Genomic DNA, 21,319 nt, shown 5'->3' with positions numbered 1-21,319 from the left:
CAAGTGCGCATTAACAAGAGAATGGTTTTTCTTTAATTTCCTTTCAATCAGCATTTTTGTGCTGGATTCCATCCATGGGTCTGTCCCAGAGCTCTGGAAATGAGGTGATCGGCGGGGGCGAGGAAGGAAGGGAGGAGGGATTAGGGGCGATTGGGCAAGCGGGCTGTGCAAACACTGGAGGTCAAAGATTGTGCTTTGCCCGCCCCGCCGGGGATAAAGGGGCGCGCGGCGCAGAGGGGCGGCGCAGAAGCGGGTGGTTCTGTCGCTGCTCCTCGCTGCAGCCCTGGGAGGATGAGGCTCGCGGTGCGCACCCTGCTGGCCTGCGCGGTCCTGGGTGAGTGCGGACGCGGCGAAGGCCCGCAGCGTCGCCGGCCCAGGCGCCCCCTGCAATCCGGACCCCACCACACCTGCCGGTGGGCTCCGCGCTGGGGCTGGAAGCACCGAAGCCCGTCCTTAGCTCTTCCCCACTGCACCCCTGCCCCTGCTCTTGCACTGCCTCAGGGACCTGCTGATCCTGCTTTTGCCTCTGCCGATCCTTCATGCTCTTCTTGCTTCCTTCTCCCCAGTCTTGAAGTGGAATACAATAAATTAGAGCACTTCCGTCACGGTTTAGCAAATCCCTTTGCTAGGGCCTCCTTAGTCAAGACCAAACTGTTTAGCGTGGCATTCAAGGTCTCCTCACACCTGATCTCCCCGTGGCAGTCTGATGTCTCACGGGAGTTCTTGGCGCTGCTAAGGTAGGGCAGCCGAGGGGTTCGGAGCATGGGATTTGAAGCCAACCAAACTCCTTGGGTCCTCACCAGTGAGAAGGGTAGTACAGGTGTGCCTGGGAGGGTCAGGTGAGGGTAACTGAGGCACTAGCTGAGTTTGCTACACACATCCCTCAGGTGGGGCCTGTCATTGGGTGACCTCTCCCGTTCTCATCATCTCCTGAGATTTTGGGGCCCCCGTTTGCCTGCCACTTAACGGTGCATTTGTCACACCTTTGGAGACTTCCATGTTTAGTTATTTCTCTCTCAAGTTTACCCTTGAGAGTTGGACCCACATTATTTGCCTTTGCCTCACCCTCTACCCCCCAGCACCTCATAGGGCTGTGCAAGGTAAATCCATGACTGAAGACAAATTTCTGCCCAAGGGACCCCAGGAGGAGTGGTTTGGGGAGGGTCTGGAGGAGTGGTTTTGGTGAGGGGCTGCCACTGACTCCTGATGCCTCCTGTGATTTCCATGGGCAGAGGTGGGATAAAGGGTGGTTGGAGCTATAAATTCCCTATGGCCCCTCCTTATGCATTCTGGAGAGCTGGTGTCCTTCCCCTCTCCTGCTTTGTGCTTTGCGGATCTTCATGGGCTTACCTGAGTCGGTTCTGTGCTACTGATCCACAGAGAGTAGAGATAACAGGGTTTTGGGGACAGTGCCAAAGCTCACATGATGGGCACAACACATCTGCAACCCCATGGATATTAGTAGCTACAGACATAGCTGGCTTTCACTTCTCTTAATGGCGGCCAAAAAAAAAAAAAAAAAGGAAAAGAAAAGAAAAAAGAAAAACTAGTGAAAATAGAAGGTCATTGGAAACAGAGAGAACCAATGAATACCTGGAGTTTCTGGTTATTCCTGAAATAGAGAATGACAGAAAAGTGTCACAGGCAAATTCTTTATATCATTAATCATTTACCCCCATCTACTGGCCAAGCAGATGTAAGTAACTCAGAATGTTATCTTCTTTTGTTTCCTGGGCAGAGAGACCAAAGTCTGCAGATGTGGTTTCTATGCCAGTACAATCACTCTCTGAGCAGAGTCCCTCCTCTTGTAAAAATGGTAATTTTGGTTTCCATGAGTTGTAGTATTAAGCCAATGCCTAGAGGTGGCCGAGATTACCCTGTCACATTGATGAGGCTTATGTTCCACTGTAGTCCCATGATGGTGAGGGAAAGAGGCACGAAGAACACAGAAGAGCAGATCGTGGTCTCTAATTGAGAGCGGAAGGTCAAGCCAGCACCCCTTTGGCCAGCAAGCAGGAAACTGGGAGGTCATTAGAGTTCTCTTGTCTTGTTCCCACCCTAGAATGCAGTGGAACCTGTACTCTTCATTGTTCGAGGGCAGGCGTGGGAGGACAGGACAAAGGGGATGTAGCCTTCGAGTCCCTTCAGAGGGTGCCGCTGACACAGGGACCTCTGCCCTTTCTTTCCTAGGGCTTTGTCTGGCCGTTCCCGATAAAACTGTGAGGTGGTGCACCATCTCAAATCATGAGGCCAGTAAGTGCTCCAGTTTCCGTGACAGCATGGAAAAAATCCTCCCTGAGGCTGGCCCTCATGTCGCCTGTGTGAAAAGAAGCTCCTACCTTGAGTGCATCAAGGCCATCATGGTAAGTCACTGCTGCCTAAAGGGGAGTGGAAGAGAATCCATACTTTCTTGGGCTCCTTTTGTTCTGGAACAATTCTGTACTCACAGATAGAAGGATGATGCGTGAGGAAGCAACCCCCACTGCTAACAAAATCACTCCAGAAATGGAAATAGGAGTAATCATCTTCAACAAGTCTTAAAACAAAATCCAACGTGCCCTGAACGAGGACTATTTTGAGGCATTAAGTTCTCTGAACTCAAGAAAAAAACAAGAATGTTTGCTATCAAAATGATCATATAACATTGTTTTGGAAGTTCTTCATACATCCTGGGAATTAGATGAATAATGCTCATAGAGAAGAGGAATTGTGATTGCAGATGATGACTGATCCTTTGTTTTCTAGACTTTCCAAAATCCTCTTTACTCCATCAACTTTGTTCTTGCTCATTTAAATGTGTGTCAGACCCTGTTCTGGGCAATGGGGCTGCAGTGGTGAGTTTGACCGGACATGGTCCTTACTCTTGAGGAGCGTACAGTCTACCCAAAAGATGAGAAAAAAATGCAAAAAATAGACACGTAATTTCAAATTGTGTGACATACAAGGAAGAGGAAAAGTAGAATGCTCTGACAGAGACTTTCACAGGAAACTTGCTTTGGCCTGGAAGGGAACAAGGAAGCTGAGAACCCAGGGAGGAAGGAGCATGGGTAAGCCTGCCAAGAGCCATGGGTAGAATACTCCAGGCAGTGAACAACAGCATGTGCAAAGGGCCTGAGGCAAGGGAGGGCTGGACCTCTTTGGGTTTCTATAGGGAAGCCAGGGTGACAGCAGCAGAATAAACAAGAGACGGGAAGGAGGGGTGAGGTGGGAGAGGTGGACTGAGCCGATGGACCTCAATTAACTCAAGGAATCAGTGATTTGGTGCAAACAATTGGTCTGTTCTGTTTTTTTGTTTTTGTTTTTGTTTTAAATTGAACTTCAGTTACTATCATAGCTTAATTATAACCTTGAATTATGACATATGTTCAACTTTGGTCTATGTGTGCCCCTCTTTATTTTTAAATATGTTAGTAATATAAACTAATACTATCCATGAATCTATCATAGTTTCTCTAAATTTCATCATTGCCAATAGCTTCCCTCTAGGGCTACTGAGCTGCGGCATTGGATTCTAAGGGCATGCTGCCTTTAGGGTGGTGTAACTCACTGGCCCTCCTTACAACGACCCATGTGTTTCCCCATCCTGAGCAAACAGAATCCTAAGAACTTTTTGCCTTTTATTTTAATTTTAGGACTTATATAGGTATGCATAATTGCAGTTTTGCTTCTTAAATAATTATGAAAATAACATCACTATGCGTTGTCTTCTCACACTTGCTTTTTTCTCCTCTATATTGTGCTGATTCACCCATGTTGTTGAATAAAATAGTTATTGTTCACATTCATTTTCAAAGCTCTACAATAGTCCATTATGTTAACATGCCATGATTTATTTGTTCTTTCTATCATTAAGTATTTGGATTGTTTATAGTTTTTTGTTATTCTGATTAGGGCTTGAGGAATAAATCTCCTGGGACACAGGTATAAATGTTTCTCTTGAATTTATATGTAGGGGCGATTTGCTGAACCACAGGATATGTATTTGATTTTTAAACAAACCCAATATGATTATTTCAATTTTTACTTGCACCAGCAGTGTATGAGAGAATTATATCATTCTTGGTGAAATTTAAATTTTATCTTTATGAAATAATCTGTCAGTGCTTTTTGATTAAACTCCACTTTTCTGATATTAACATAGTACATTCAGCTTTCTTTTTATTAGTATTCTCCTCCTTTATCATTTTTCCATTCCTTTATTTTCAACTTTCTGTGTGCTTATGCTACAGGTACGTGTTTTGAAAACCATTTATTGCTAGATTTTGCTTATTAATGCAATATGACAATCTAATTTGTTTTATAAGGTAAATTAGACCATTAATAATTATTGTTATTATTGACAAATTTGGACCTATTTGTGCCATATTACTTTTTGTTTTCTCTTAGTCCTGCTTCCCCGATTCCTGATTTTTAAAAATTGAGTTTGTATATATGTGTTCATCTGCATTGTTTCCCTTTATTCCACTTTCTCCCCCTACTGGTGGTGAATTTAAATACTTTATTTATATTCTTTAATGTTTCCCTTAAATTTTTACTGTATGCATTCAGCTTACCAGTGTTATAGTAAAATAATTTTGACCCCCACTTGTCAAATATTAAAAGGACTCAGGAATACAGTAGACTTCCCTCTTGCCTGTTTAGGTTACTAAATATTTTATACCTATCTTTTAACCCCACTATATAGATACTTCATGTATTTGTAGACATTATATATAAATATAAATATTTATATGTGTGTGTTTGTATGTGTCTGTGTATGTCTATGTATATGTATGTGTATACACACACCTAAAAAATGAGAAAGAGGGAGAGAGAGAGAGACCATCTATCTAGGATATGTTTCTTTCTTGAAATATATCCTTTTGGTAATCCTTCAGAGCGAATCACTTGGTGTTAAATGAACTCAGTTGCTTTCTTGTTTTCTAAGCAGATGACTTAACTCCTACTTATTCTTATGTGGTAATTTTTCTAGATGTATAATTCTAGTCTGACATTTTCACAGTGTTTAAAAATACTATTCCACTGTCTCCTGACTTCTATTGTAGACATTGAGGAGTCTGTTGTTGTCCTGCCATTTCTTTAATCATCTCTCTGGATAAGTTTCCAATTTCTTGGTCTATAATGTTTCACAGATTCACTGATATTTCCAGTCGTGGAAATATTATACCTATCCTACTTAGAGTATGTTAGATCTGTGGAATCATGTTTTTCATCAGTTCTGGATAATTTGCAGCCATTATCTCTTTAAATACAGCCTTTTCTTCAGTCTTTCTAGTTTTTTCTTTTAAATTCTAGGATTACTATATGACACATGTTAGGCCTTCTTTAGTCTATCTTCCACATATTTTGATCCTTCTTTTATAATTTCTATCATCTGCACCTCTTTTTGGCAGCAGGCAGAATAAATTCTTCAAATATATTTGAAGAATTTCCAGTTTCCTAATTTTCTCTTTAACCACATCTAATCACTTGCTGCCCATTCATTTAGTTTTTGATTTCAACAGTTATATTTTTGTTTCCAAAAGTATGAGTTAAATGTTTTTCTTTTTATTCCTGGTAATTTCCTTTTCTATGCTTATGCTGTGAGTGTAGCCTTTACTTTGTACATAAAACTAAATACCTCATAGGTAGCTCTTCTCCATTGCATCTGACAGTTCCAACATCCACAGCCCTTGAGGGCCCAAGTCTGTTTTCCTGTTGATGCCCATGCATTTTTGCTTGCTTTTCTTTGGGTTTGGCTTTCTATACCTGGGAGGTAATGCTTGATTTTATTCTTCTCCCTCTCTGTTGGTTCAGGTTCCCCTCAGAATCCCATGATTTAGGCCTTGGCTCCTTGGTTCCTGAGCCCCTGAGTCTCCAGTGATTCCTGCCCAGGATCCTGGTGTCTTGCCCAAGAAAGTCCCAACATCACTGCCCTGGAAAAAGCTTTTGTTTCTTTGTTTATTTATTTTACCCTACATTATGTGGGGTGGGTCTGGAGAGTCTCTAGAGGTTCCACCTAACTTTTGTGATACCAAGAAAGCCTAAAAGATAATTTTATATCTGGTGTCTAGTTGTGAAATTAAAGGGTTCTTCACCAATATGAATTAATACATTTAATGTCACTGAAATGTACACTTAAAATTGTTCTATGGCAACAAAAATCACCTCAACATTAAAAAGAAAAGCTTTAGCTAGACAGATATGTAGTTTGGCTTACATTATTATTTTATTTCATTTAGAAATATTATTGTCTTATTACTTACCAGTAATATGACATACATCATGGAGCTATACTTCTGCCTTATAATTAAGTGAACAAAAACTACTCATAGACTGGCAAGAGCTTCTAGAAAAATGATTTTGATTAAAGATAGTTGGAAAAAAGGTAATATAAATAGATTTTTATGTGTCTATATAGAAAATAATACTTCTAGTAACCCAGTTATCTATTAACAGATTAATTAACAAAAAAAGGAGGTATATTCATAGAGTAGAATATTACTTGGCCGTGAGAAGGGATGAAGTACTGATATATGCTACATCATGGAATGTATATTTATGACCTTGAAAACATGATAAGTGAAATAAACCAGACACAAAGGTGCAAATATTGTATGATTCTACTTATATAAAATATTTAGAATAGGCAAATTCATAGAGACCGAAAGTAGATTAGAAGGCATCAGGGGCAGGGGGAAGGAGGGAATGAGGAAGTATTGTTTAATGGTTACAATTTCTGTTTGGGGCGAAAAAAAAAGTTATAAAAATAGAGACTGGGGATGGTTGCATAGTGTTGTGAATATAATCAATGCCACTGAATTGTATACAAAAAACAAAAAACAAAAAACGATCGAATGTTTAAAATGGGAAAAAAACACAGTGCTTCTCACTTTAAGAGAAAATAAATTCTAGAACCAATGGAAAGGCACCTATAATATATCAAGTGAACTATTATTTTAAAGATGAGATTTAGTCGAAGCAGAACCAAAATAATAATAACAATAGTTATAATAACAACAACCAGCAAGTAACAGTGTAATATAAGAAATAAACCCATACTGTCTAGATTTATATCCCCGCTCCATGACTTACAAGCTATGGGGTAGTGACTTAAACTTTCTGTGGCCTGAGGAAGTGACTTAAACTTTCTATTTTTAATATGTAAAATGGAGTTGAGTTGGACAGTGGTGAGCTATGGTATGTCTGAGTAGTCCATTATACAAACAGTGAGTCATAATGGATGTAATAATCATTTAACACTTCAGACTAAAGCAAGAAGTTAAACCTAGAGAAACACCGAATCCATGAATGAAAGACTCAGTTACACGGACCCAGGACAGGAAGGAGAAGTACTGAGTACTGAATCAGAGTGGAGAAGAGTGTCCTCAAAGCTCCACTCTCCCACAAGGAGGGCTTCACAGTGGTGCCTGGGAAACACCTCAGCACAAGGCCCAAGACAAAGAGGCCCCCAAATGAAAGCGCTTGGCCTCTCAATGTAAACAGGCAGGCAGGCAGACCTGAGTAACTGACTGCAAGCCCTTTCACAGCCTGCGGTGCGTGGGCTGTGCACCCAGTCCGGTGTGGGGAGGGCAGCTTTTCCCCGTGAGGCCGGCGAGGTCAAGCCTCTGCAATTCAGGTTGATCCTAAAAGATCACACATGGGTTTCTGGGCTAAGAACCAGACTTCACACCAGGGAAAGAGAAAAATTCCTTCCTCTATACAGGAGAAATAGGAATATGGTGGCCAATCTCCTCACCAGGAAGGTAAAGTCAGCTGAAGCTCCTGCTGTGGTATGTGGTCTGGCCAAGCTGAAGGTTTTTCTGGTCCTGGATCCAAGAAGCTGCACCAGTCATGGCCACTTGGAAAGGTTTTGGAGGGGTTTCGTGGAAGTGAGGGCTTCATTGGTGTCTGGCCTGTTCCCTTTCAGGCAAATGAAGCTGATGCTGTGACACTGGATGCAGGTTTGGTGTATGAGGCTGGCCTGGCTCCCTACAGCCTGAAGCCAGTAGTGGCAGAGTTCTATGGATCCAAAGAAAGTAAGTTCTCCCTCTGGGCCCAGGAGAGAGTTTGTGGTCCTTCTTCTCTCCTGGTAGATGTTGAGTCTTGTCTTCTTCAGGTGGGTGATGAACGTTCTCCATTGGAATGTAAATGGGGAATGAAGGGTCCTATAGGCCCCCACAGGCACAACTGAAGGACTGGTGCTCCTGACAATGACCTTCTGGGCCAGGAAATGTGCTCTCTGGAGACACAGAGCAGGCTGTGTGCAGGCCGACCCGAACCACTAGAGTTTAGGACTGCACAGAGAAGTCTTCCAAGAGCCACAGGTCCACAGACAGAGGAGAGACCACATCGGAGCATATACTCAGAACTCCAGCAGCCTTGTATCTCTTCTGAGAGCAACCTGACTATCCCTGACCTGTGTCAGGGAACAGGAAATACTTGGGGTCAGGGATGTGGCCTTTTTGCCATAACTCCAGTCTCCTGGTGGGCTCTGGTGGGTTGGTATAGGCAGATACCCTGCCGGTCTAGGGTAGGAAGAAGCATTTGGGGTACATGTGCTGGTGGCCTTCTTGTAAGGCTGTCTGGAGGGTTCTTACAAATGTCCTCTCTGTGGTCTTTTTCCCCCTGCATGCCTGGGAAAGTTATTCTGATCCCAACCCAACATACATGTGTCTTTTGGGTTCCCCTTCTCTAGTCAGGAGCCCAGTAGTGTCGGGCACTGTTTCCCTGTGGCCCAGGTTGAGGGTCTTCCTTCATATTGTCCCTTTGCAGAGCCACAAACCAGCTATTATGCTGTGGCCGTGGTGAAGAAGGGCAGCGGCTTCCAGCTGAACCAGCTCCGAGGGAAGAAGTCCTGCCACACAGGCCTGGGCAGGTCTGCTGGGTGGAACATCCCCATGGGCGTACTTTATTGGGAATTGCCCGACCCACAGGAAAATCTTCAGAAAGGTAAGCAGGCAAGAAGTTCATGGAGATGTCCTTTCTTTATATGCCCCACAGAAGCCACACTGGGGTCACACAGACATGACCATGTGTGATGACCCTTGGGTGGAGGTGGGAGGTTAACCAGCTTTAGACTGGTTTGGCCTGGGGCACCAAGCAGCCCTTGGGAGGTGTCAGCTGAGTCTCCTCTTTGAGCTCCCAACACCCCAGCAGTGGCTGTCCTGAGGAGTAAGGGGAAGGGCATCTGGCCTGACAGAGGGCTCCAGGCAGGGCCAAGATTGCTGGGCCCTATTGTCCACTTCCTGGGTGCTTTCCTCTCTTCTGCTGGAGCTTCCTCTGGTAGCCATCTGCTGGCCGTGTACCTGTTCAGGCAGCTGTCCCATTTCCCAGGCATGGCTTGCAAGGGAGACCTGTCTCTGAGCTGTTCCAGTGTGACAAGGCGGGGAGGGGAGCTGACAGCAACCTGAGACAGGTTTTTGTTGGTGGCAGGCATAGGCCTGGTTTTGGAGAGGGGGTGGGAAAACGGGTCAATTGGTTTATTTTTAGAAACCTTTGATCTCGAAGAGTGCACACACATCAGGCCAAGCTGGGACTGGTATGCTGGTTTTGATCTGGTCGCTCTCTGTTCACTCGCGAGCTCGGACTGGAAGCCATAATGGCCTCTGGCCGGAGGGGCTCATGCGCCGTGTGTCTCTTTGTTGAGCAGCAGCGTCCAACTTCTTCGCGGCCAGCTGTGTCCCCTGTGCGGACCGGACAGCCTTCCCCAAACTGTGTCAACTGTGTGCGGGGAAAGGGACCGACAAGTGCGCCTGCTCCAACCACGAACCATACTTTGGCTACTCGGGTGCCTTCAAGTGAGTGAGACTGGCCATTCCTGCATAGCAGCCAAAGTGTTCAATGTCCTCGGGCTGGGAAATCCTCCCTGGCCACAACACAGCCCGGCCTGCAACAGAGGTGCTCAGGAGGCCTAATCCCCTCACAGTGACTCAATGATCCAGCTTGGACTCCCCAGGCTAGGCCACTAGGCCAGTGCCTGCTTCTTTCATGTAACATTGATAAGGAGACCCCTCTCCTGGGGACCTTTCTGTCTCCCTAGAGTCCTTGAACCTGGCAGTGTGCCCTTCACTGTACTGGGCCCAGCCCTAGGGGACAGACACGTCCCCAGTGTTCGGGCCATTCTTCAGTGACTGACCCTCCATTCTCTACTGCAGCAGTGTCATCTGCTCAAAGCAACTGGCCTTTCTCCTGCCTCCCCTCATAGCCTTTGTGCCAATATCTCACATGGCTCATGTCTTGCTACTTCTTTCCCCTTGCTTATATCCTAAAGTTTTATACCCAGCTATGAGCATGTTTCCTCTCTCAAGAGATACTATGCCTTTATCTTCCATTCCAGAAGTTTGAAAACTCTTCTCTGTTTATACTAAAATATCTGCAATGCCTTTTGGCTGCTTTTGGGGCACATGGTGAGGGACCTCTAGCTCCTGTGAGCTCATCTCTATCACATCGGTGGTACCCTGGGTATCAACACCCCATGGTGCTTTCTCCTCTGTGGGTCTGAGGACTCCACCAGGCTCTTCCTTTGTCCCAAGGCTGAACAATGTGGCCAGACCCTCAAGACTGAGGAGAAGGGCCTGTTCTGCAGGAACCCTCCCATCGTATTTTTTCTCACAGGTGTCTGCAGGATGGTGTTGGGGATGTGGCCTTCGTCAAGCACTTGACGGTATTGGGTAAGTGATAGAAGATCTCCTCCAAGCTGTGGGTCTTTTCTTTTCCTGCCTCCTTTTTCATGCTCAGTAGTCAGACATGAGCAGTGTCTTCTCCTTAATCATTGCCTGGGTTCCTACCTGTGGAGAGATGTGTGCCTGTGGAGTCCCCATCTGGCCTCTTGGGCCTCTTTCCATCATTTAATCTCCTGGATATAGGGACCCTTCCTTTTCGTCAGTGTTGTCATAGCAAGGAATTGGGGGAAGCTTTGGCCAGACTTGGCCTGTAGTTAGCCTGCTGAAATGAGACCAATTGTGGGTTGTAGGGCAGTCACCCCTGCACTGAATATCAGAACCTTCCTTGCCTGTTAATTTGGCTGTGGAATCTTCAGCAAGACAGTTTCCTTATGTTCTCAGTTCATTCCAGGCTTCTCAGCTCCCACATTTTAGGATGCAATGGGATTGCAAGGGATGGGGAGGGGACCTAAGCTGACTCTACCTGCAGTAGGGTCATCTGGGATTTCCTCCCCCAGATGACCTGAAACAGAAGTCTGAGAGGGACCAGTATGAGCTTCTGTGCAGGGACAACACCCGGAAGCCAGTGGATAAATACGAGGAGTGCTACCTGGCCCAGGTCCCTTCTCATGCTGTTGTGGCCCGAAGTGCGGGTGGCAAAGAGGATTTGATCTGGGAGCTTCTCAACCAGGCCCAGGTACCAAACCACTGTCCTCCCTTCCTGCTTAGTGGTCCTTGCTTACATTTGGGGCATTTTCCTTCATTCCCTTATTGCCACTGTAGAACCTTCTGTTTTCAGGGCATAGTGGGAATTGTGCTACATATGATCCACTTGTCTGAAAGCACCCAGCAGAGACTTTTCTCAGAGTAACACAGAGCCTAGTCCTGCATTATCATCTGCCAGTTCCCTATATTTTGGATTAGTGACATGAAGATGCTCCTTAGTGCTCTATTCCATTTCTTTCCATCTAAATCACGCCTCCTAGGATAAGGGCAAACATATCCTCCCCTATGAGGTCATCCATGACCTCCTCAGAAGGCAGCTATCTTTCTCCTGAGGTCCCTCAACCTGACTGCAAGAGTTGCACGCACGACCAGCTTTACTTCCATAGAGCAGCAGAACGCCAAAATGAGCCAACTATCTGTCATCCCGCTCCCCCATCCATCCATCACGAGTTTAAGTGGCAACCTCACAGTGTCAGCCTCTGACAGAGATGCTTTTCTTGCACTCATTGAGCCATCGACACAGCTAGGGAGATAGGCACAGAAACACATCCAGATAAATAGGGTGTGGCACATCCCCCAGAGGGCTGTAAGTGGAAAAGGTGATGGACAGGAAAGAGCAAACCTGACATCTTGAAAATTTCATGGTTTAATTTAGTTTTCTGGGTTTTTTGTTTTTCTTCAGTCCCATTTCACAGCCTACCTTGTCACGACAGTCATTCGCTATTGTTTTTCTATAAACAGGAGCATTATGGCAGAGATAAATCTAAAGACTTCCAGCTCTTTAGCTCCTCTCACGGGAAGGACCTGCTGTTTAAGGACTCTGCCCAGGGGTTTTTAAGGATTCCCCCTAAGATGGACTCCTCGATGTACCTCACATATGAGTATGTCAATGTTCTTAGGAATCTTAGGGAAGAGACACGTAAGTACTCGGGAAGGATATTGTGACCTTGAGAGCTTGGAAACCTGGTGGGGACTAGTGATAGAGTCTATCCAGACACTGAATACCTGCCCTGATGCTCCTTTATGTGTTCTACCTGTGCTCTCTTATGTTGGATGGATGTTAAATGGCATTCATCATCATGAAATGTGCCTGGACATCACCAAAGGGCGTTAAAGGAAATTCATGTTTAAAATGACTTGGATTGATATCAGCATTATTTCCCTTATGTAACTCAGGGCTGCCCTACCTGCTTTATGAAGCCAGTTAGCCTGGCACAAAGTAAGTCAAAGAATGGAATTGTTGCAAACTTGCATCTGTAGCCGGTACTATGGTCAACATCTGGCACAGTGAAGGTGGAGCTCTAGACAGGTGCATCTTGCTCCTGAATTTCCTTGGGTCACTGGAGGTTTGTTTGATCATTCATTCATTCAACAGACATTTATTATCTAGCCATAAACTGTGCTAGGTGCTGGGTATACAATGGTGAGACAAACATATATTAGATCCCGTTATTATGAAACTTTCTCACCAGCGAGGAAGACCAGTGTTCAATGAATAGTCAGTCATTCTACTGAATGATCAATTAAAAAGGAGAGATTTACTCAGAAGAAGAAGAAGAAAAAAAACAGAACAAATTATTGTGGTCATATGAGACCACAATAATAAAGAAAAAACAGGTCTTGGCATTGAGGTCAACCTTCCCTGAGGAAGTGATGTGAGCTGAGTTTGAAACTGAAGCACACTCATTGTGCTGACCATGAGCCAGGCACTGTCCTGAACAATGAGAGTACCGTGGACAAAAAGACGGGCATGGCCCTTGCCCTGGCCGAGCTTATGATCTCCTACAGGGATCAGACGATAAACATGAACAAATAAATAAGGATATCGCAAGTGGTTAAGTGCTATTTCAAAATAAATAAATAAATAAATAAATAAATAAATAAATAAATAAATAAATAAATAAAAAAAAATAAGAAAGAAGAAGAAGAGGAAAAATACTAGCCTGAAGCGATAGAGTGTCCAGGGGTGGGGAATGGTTGTTTTTTCAGAAGAAATACTTTTAAGCTAAATCTAAATGATAAGAAGTCATCCGAGAGATTGTTATTGCCTCTGCTAAGATGATTGATACCTTGAATGGGATCTGTTTGTGTATTGCTAGCAAAGTCCAGCATTTTCATGAAGACAGTAGAATCACTAGCAGACAACTTCTGGTGCCTCATTTGAACCCCTGGTTCCCTTTCTCATGCCCTAGACCCAGATACCGCAAAGAATGAATGCAAGAAGGTAAAGTGGTGTGCAATAGGCCACATGGAGAGGGGCAAGTGTGATGAGTGGAGCATAAACAGTGGAGGGAAAATAGAGTGTGAAACAGCAGAGACCACCGAGGACTGCATTGCCAAGATCATGGTACGTCGCTCCTGCCTCCATAGGGCAGTGGCCCTGCCACTGCTGCCTGCCTGTCCCTAAGACTTAGCATTCCTGGGAATGATACGAAAACCTAGGTTCATAGGAACCTTGCCCTCACCGCGGGAGCCCAGGCCCACAGGAGATTCAGTACTTTTGAGCTTGTGGATCCCATGGGCTCTGTAGGGCTCCCTTTCCTCCTGGTGTTAGCATACGGTAGAGGGCAATCTGAGCAGTGTCTGCTTGGGGAAGCTGGACCATGGTGTGGGAGTGTCTGAGACCCACGGTGTGCCATGATGAGTGTGATAGGGCCATGCTGACTGTGCAAGCAGGTAGAAGTTTAGTTTTGTTCATCTAAAGAGTATTCCATGTTTGCTTTTAGTTTTTTGAAAATCCTGAACAATGTAAAGAAACAAAGAAGTACTTGAAATCTTCAAACTCGGAAGATTCTATTATTTACCATATCATATATATAGCTCACTACCCCCCTATTTTAATCTGATATCTAATGAACTTTTTCCTATGTCAAAATAATTTTTAGTAAACATGATCTTTTAAAGTTGTATCTATTCCACAGTGTGCGTGTGAGGCAATTTATTTAATCATTTATCCATATTTTCTATAACATCATCTAGTCTGTCTCTATCTTTTTGCTATTATGAATCATACTTTTTGAATATTTTTTCCTACTTATATACTTTTTCCAATGAGTTAGTTGCCCACATATCTGACTATCCCTTTAGGGGGTACTTCCAGAAATATATTGCTAGACTCAATAGAAACATTGGCATCTTTCTGAATTTAAGCATCTTTGTAATTAAGGGCTTAATAAATCTGAGTATTAGATCATTTGAGTGTATTTTATTTGTTTATTGAACACCTCATCTGCACCACACTGAAATACCACTCAGCCAGTGTGGCCAAGATTAAGGCCCGGATCCCCCATCAGGATACACTCTATCCCACGGGCACAGCCTTGAGTCCCTGACTTACTCATTAGTCTTACAAATGAGAATTCTTGGTGTAAGAAAGGTATTGTGAGAATGTCTCTGGGACAATGTGTCCTAACAGAGGACAGGTGGATTGAATATGGGTCTTAGCTCCTGAAGAAACTAAGCAAGGCACCCAGAGTCGATCATAAGTTCATGATAGTTTGGGTGAAAATTAGGATACATTTTATTTACTTGCTGAGTGTGCCTTTTGGGGGTCCAGAGTTAGCACCAGCTGTCTCCCTGGTCCTTTGTGACCTGTGCTGGGCAGGGTGCTTCAAGGAAACATCTGGAAGGGCCAATGGGAAGGAAATGGCCTCTTTTCATCTGCTGTGATGTGCTATTTTTTTACAGAAAGGAGAAGCTGATGCCATGAGCTTGGACGGAGGCTTCATCTACATAGCAGGAAAGTGTGGTCTGGTGCCTGTCCTGGCAGAGAACTACAGTAAGTGGAGGGGGGAACCTCTCAGTGTTTTACTTCTTCTGGACCATGGAGAGAGGAGATGGGAAAATCATAGCCTGACTCATATCGCATCGGCCATAAAGCTCTGGCTTACTGAGAATCTACTTCCCAGGCTCTGGGCTGCCTCATCTTTAATTCCCACAGTCATCTTGAAGGATAGATCTTCTCTTATACCTTCCGCCAGGGGAAATGGAGGCTTTGCACTTGGAAGTTCCAGCTAACAGTGACCCCAAATGCAGAGGACATTTGGGATTCTCACCTGAAATTCCTGGCAGATCTTTCCGCTTCCCAAACACGCATCTCCTATTGCCCTAGTGCAGCAATTAAAGTACAGTTGGCAGGGACCACTGTGGCCACAGGACAAACAGAGCAGGAAACCTGAAATTCACAATTTTGGGCTAAATTCCAGAGGCCAGTGAGTTAAAGTGAAGTGGCATAATCAAGAGGGCCTGGACTTTTTTGGAAGTTAGTGTTATGTCGTTTTCCTGGTGCTTTTTATTCTGATCTGCAACATGGGAAAAGCATAATTTCCAATCTATAAATGAGCATTTAATGACTTCTTCATTTTCTCTTCTCCAGAAACTCACAGCTCTTGTGAAACCACACCAGAAAAAGGTGAGTTGGGATCGGTAATTTCATGAGTTTAAGATATATTCTCATTGCTTTTGGGAAAGGGGAAGGCAAGTTTAAATTCAAATCAAAAGTAGATAAGGCAATGGAAGAGACAAAATTTTAGAATGCAAAAGAGTCATGGACAGATAGTAATTGGTAATGATACCTTTTATACTTGCCATGACTTACACAAAGGATTTCTCATTTAATCCTATATGGTAGGTCTTGTTATCCTCTAAGGATGCATAAGAGGACCAATGGCTGAGAGAGTTTACCAATTGTCTAGGCTCCTATATCCAGCAGGTATAGCCACACCCTCCTGACTACCTTGCATTACATGAGGCCTGCACAATTTTAGATGAGAGTTAGCACCAACCAAGGAGCCTTGTGTATTTGTGCCCAGCAGGGCTAAGGAAAAAAGCTCACACAGACAAATGGCTAGGAACATGAAATTACAAAGCCTACCAGCCAGGGCTTGGCTTGGACTCCAGGCAAACCTGGCTCTTGCCTAGAGTATTGGTTGGGGTGGATCTGGGACCAAGTCAGAAAGTCTTACATCATGGTGAACACCGGGCCCCAGAGTCCATATGCTTAGGCCTTTCCGGGTCATTTTCCAGCCACTAGTGTGGTAAATCTGTCCTTGTGATTTCCCTTCATTACAACCTTCCAACCTTTCACTCTGGGTGCCAAGCACAGTAGCAGAGTACAGAAAGGACTATTCCTGTTCTATGGATAATGACTTCTCTGTTTTCTGTTATACACAGTTTACTGAGTTAATTAAATTAGAAAGTTGAAAGCATGGATTTGACATTCCATTCCCAGCTTTAAGAATCAATAACTATTTGCTGCTAAAGATGGCAGCTGACTTGACAGTTTCTACTTAGCATACTTCTTCGCATAAGGAGAATACAGGTGCTATTCTCCTTATCACAAAATATCTGGCCAGAATAGTCACTGCAGTTTATCAGTCATAGTACTCCTTCCTAATAATTGTTAATGTATAAAACATTGTAGTTACATGTACTCTTCAGTATCCATTCCTCTGATATTCCACAGTGGAGGGTGAGTTGCTGGTTTATAACTTCAGTAGCTTTGTGCATTGGGGAAGGGTCATACACCAGCCATTGCTCTGATGATAACATAGTCTTACTATTTGGTTTCAGTTTACATTAATCCCCACCTGATAGAGTGGCTTATACTTGACTTCGCTCAGTTATTGGGAAGGGCCCTTTGAAAGACAGAATTATTCAGAATAATTTTGCTTCCATAGGGAAATGGCAGGCTTTGGTTGAAGACAAACACTCTGCATGGCCTAGAGGTGTTAATACATCATTTTCTGGTGTCTTCCTCATAGGGTATCTTGCTGTGGCTGTGGTTAAGTCATCATCAAGTGATGACCTCACCTGGAACACTCTGGCAGGCAAGAAGTCCTGTCACACTGCGGTAGATAGAACTGCGGGTTGGAATATCCCTATGGGCCTGCTCTACAGCAAGATCAACCACTGTGAATTCGGTAAGTGAACCTGGGAGGGCACTGTGGTCAAGGCTGGCTGGGAAGAGAGTGGTATGGTACAACATGCTGTGTGGCCCTTATTCTACAGTAGTTAAAATTTGGTTGAAGCAAACGTCAAGGAAATAACTAAAAGAAATGGTAGGGCTGGGGAGCTGAATCAGAATGGCTCCTTTCAGTTGCACGCAATGGCTTACTTTTCTCTCTCATGAAAAAGATGAGAGGTGGGCGGTCCATGCTGATATGGTCATTTGAAACCCAAGGTCCTTCTCTCTTTATGCTCCACCATTCTGAGCATGAGGTCTTGATCTTCAAGGTCACCAATGGTTGCTATAACATCCATAATTCAGGAAGCCTCAAGGAGCAAGGAGGAAGGACCATTTAAAATGTATGCTACCTGCTGTTAAGTTATTAAAGAAGCCATCCAGAAAATCTAACCCAATTACTTCATGTAACTTCTCATTGCTCGGAACTTAGGCACATAGTCACACTTAGCTGTAAAAGAGGCTGGAAAATGTCATCTTTCATTTGGGCATGTTTCTGCTCAAATAAAACTAGATCTTTGTTTAGGAAATTAAAAGTAGAACTCCCATATGATCCAGCAATTCCACTTCTGGGTATTTATCCAAAGAAAACAAAAACACTAACTCAAAAAGATACATGCACCCCTATAACCATTCTAGCATTATTTACAATAGCTAAGACTAGGAAACAACCTAAGTATCCACCGATAGATGAATCAATAAAAATGTGAGATATATATATATACATATGTGTGTATGTGTATACACACATACGCACACACACAATGAAATATTATTCAGCCATCAAAAAATAAGAAAATCTTGCCATTTGCAACAACATGGATGAACCTGGAGGGCATTACGCTAAGTGAAATAAGTCAGACACAGGAAAACAAACACCCTATAATCCCACTTATATGTGGAATCTTGAAAAAAAAAAAAGAAAAAGAAAAACAAATTCATAGATACAGAGAATATATTGGCGGTTGCCAGAAGTCAGGGGTAGGGTTGGGCAACATAGGTGAGAAGGGGGTCAAAAGGTACAAACTTCCAGCCATAAAATAAATCCTGGGGATGTAATGACTATAGTTAATAATGTTGTGTTGCATATTTGAAAGTTGCTAAGAAAGATCTAAAAGTTCTCAGCACAAGAAAAACATTTTTCTAACTATGCATGGTGACAGATGTTAACTAGACTTATTATGGTGATCATTTCACAATATATTCACAATCATGTTGTACACCTAAAACTAATATAATGTGAAATGTCAATGATATATCAATAAAAATAATTAATGGAGAAAAAATTTTAAAAACTAGATCTTTGTTACTAAGGAACAAGGGGAAATGGCTATTGAGTTAACAGCTACAATTCTTGCCATAGGGCTTCTAGGCAATGTGAATGTGTAGGATCTCCAGGTCTCTTTAAGGTCTTGGCAGTCTCACTGAGTGACTGCCCAGTTCCTAGGCCCTTTCTAAGGGGTAGAAATCAGTATATCCCATCCTCTGAATAGCTTTAGGTATGAGCTTAGTTATGCGCCTTAAAAACCTATGTGTAAGTTCACTGAGGACAAATGTTTTCTAATGGTTCTTATTTGCATTAACTTCCTAAGTATGTCCTCCCTGCCACCTCCAAATATATGCAACTGATTTAAAAGGAGAGGCCTCCAAAAACAGTTACAAATCAGACGAGTCATACGTGTGGGAATTGGAGACAAGATCACGTTTATTCACCGGGTTGTTCAATGACACCAATTTGATAAGAAGCAAAGAGTGGCTGGGTTGACATTCAAAAGTTCTGGCTCCCAACTAGCAAGAGCACCACCTCTGCTCTCCTGAGTCTCCTGGCAGTTTACCAGCCATGGGAGAGCACCTGAGCTGTGAATAGAATTCCCCAGCCCTTTTTCTGAGCTTGGAGTTCTTGGTTCTATCAAAGCTTCTTCTAATAAATGGCAGGGGAAGGAAACATCTAATAGGTGGCACAAGCTCAGGGAGTAACTTTCAATTTTATCTCTTTCGTGTCAAATTTTATGTCATTTCCATCCTCTCTAGATGAGTGGCGACACTCTCATGGTGCACATGGAATCCCCTCCACCTGAGTTTTAATGGTCACTAACTTCTATTCCTTGTCTAAATTAAGTTTCCTTTTAAATCCTACAGCCTGGCAGGTCCTGGGTTGGTAGCAGGTCACAGGATGAATGAATATGTTCTACCTATCTGGGGCCATACACACTTGTTATGTGTTAAATGAAGCTAACTTCCTCTTGTCCTTCTGCACAGATAAACTTTTCAGTCAAAGCTGTGCCCCTGGGTATGATCGCAATTCCAATCTCTGTGCTCTGTGTATTGGCTCAGCAAGTGGTCCAGGAAAGGAGTGTGAACCCAACAGCAACGAGAGATACTATGGCTACACAGGGGCTTTCAGGTAAGTTTTATAATTCTGAAATGAATATAATAATACCCCTAGCTCTGACAAGATCCCTTTTTAGGAACTATGGTGAGATTCTTATGTCCCTAGCCTGTTAGTCCTGCATGTGTCAGGGTGCTACATTTAGCAACCATATGTAGAACCCTGTGTGAAGGGGCATCCAGGTCTCTCCAGGACACTGTCTCTAGATCTGGTTATCACAGACAGCAAAGACTGGCAGTATGGTGCAAATCAGAAGTTCTCAACAGAGGGCAATTTCCCCCACCCCATGTCCCACCCCAGGGGACATTTGGCAGTGTCTGGAGATGTTTTTGATAATCTCATGGGGTTGAGAGGTAGGACAGTGCGACTGGCATCTAATTGGTAGAGGCTGCTAAACATCTGCATGCATAGGACAGCACCCTACAACAAAGAGCTATCTGGCTCAGAATGTCACTACCATAGCTGAATACAGGAGTTGGATCTGGCTCATGCTCTTCCATGCACCTCTGGGGAACATACAGCCATCCTTACCTGGAATTATATAAAAGTAAAGCGCATGATTTCTACATTCCCAACTACAATTCTCTCTCATGGAGTGTTTATCATTTTTGTAAAGATACCTGTGTACCTTATGACCTTATTACTTTTTACCTATCCTTTCTGATTCAGGGCTGTATTTCTTAGTAGTTCATGAATTCATCAACTGCACAGTGGTGGTAGCATGTAGTTGAACTTCTCAGTAGTGAAAGAAAAAACAAAGTTATCCCAATTTGCCAGTTAGAACCACCTTGTGAGTTACAGTAAGCATAATTCACAGTCCACACATTTTCGATTTATACCTTACTGAAAAACTACCCTCAAATAATTGTGCTGATCCTAGGAAAAGGGTATAGCTCTCCCTATTGGAGAAAATGTGCCAGAATTTAAGATTTTAGTGTGTGGAACTGAGATTGTGTAACTACAAGGCAAATCGGAGGTTTTGTTTTCTTTTTATTATTCACATCAGTGATATGTAAGATTACTGGTAAGAATGGATTAATGCTAATCTATCATTATTAATAATAGGAGATTAGTGATAGAATGGGAGTCACGAATGCTGATATCAGATGGCCAGCTCTAGACCTATAAGGTGGCTCTCCTCAATAACAGATGTATTTTGCTGACTTCCTCTTCTCTTTTTTTGTCTGGCCCTCTGTAGGTGCCTGGTTGAGAAAGGAGACGTGGCCTTTGTGAAAGACCAGACTGTCTTCCAGAACACGAATGGTATGTGCACATGCTCCTTTGTCCCTGTAAATCAGGGTCGCTGGGTTCATTCATGTTCAGGATGCATTGATAGAAATGTTATGGACTCTGTCAAGTTCCAGAGCTTTGATTCTCAACTTTTTTATTCAGTGAAGAGAGAAGTTTTCACCTGGGTAAGCAGAATGGTAAGGACCGTGAGGTTCCAGTGGCCGTGAATCTCTTCCAGGAACCCCACCACAGGGTGCTGCCTGTCGCCCGAATACTTCAGTGCATGTTTCTTACTTAAGAACACGACATTCTCTTCTCTACCTACATTATAATTACCAAGATCAGAATATTTATATTGGATTTAATACT

The 21,319-nt window shown here is 43.5% G+C and overlaps 1 protein-coding gene across 1 annotated transcript in view; it reads left to right on the top strand.

Moving 5' to 3' along the window:
• The first annotated feature begins 200 nt into the window (after positions 1-200).
• Positions 201-21,319, top strand: part of LOC107508486 (serotransferrin-like) — a 42,937-nt gene continuing 21,818 nt past the window's right edge. The window contains 14 exon segments of the mRNA XM_016140327.2: positions 201-334; positions 2,191-2,363; positions 7,910-8,018; positions 8,755-8,931; positions 9,632-9,779; positions 10,597-10,652; positions 11,162-11,340; positions 12,111-12,288; positions 13,562-13,716; positions 15,057-15,147; positions 15,745-15,780; positions 17,132-17,290; positions 19,591-19,735; positions 20,919-20,983. Coding sequence (XP_015995813.1) covers positions 292-334; positions 2,191-2,363; positions 7,910-8,018; positions 8,755-8,931; positions 9,632-9,779; positions 10,597-10,652; positions 11,162-11,340; positions 12,111-12,288; positions 13,562-13,716; positions 15,057-15,147; positions 15,745-15,780; positions 17,132-17,290; positions 19,591-19,735; positions 20,919-20,983 — 1,714 coding nt within the window. The 5' untranslated portion in view covers positions 201-291.

This window comes from Rousettus aegyptiacus, unplaced genomic scaffold (assembly GCF_014176215.1).
Source record: "Rousettus aegyptiacus isolate mRouAeg1 unplaced genomic scaffold, mRouAeg1.p scaffold_m13_p_4, whole genome shotgun sequence".
Taxonomy (NCBI): Eukaryota; Metazoa; Chordata; class Mammalia; order Chiroptera; family Pteropodidae; genus Rousettus; species Rousettus aegyptiacus.
Note: the sequence above shows the minus strand (reverse complement) of the source record. Positions and strands in the feature narration are given on the sequence as shown.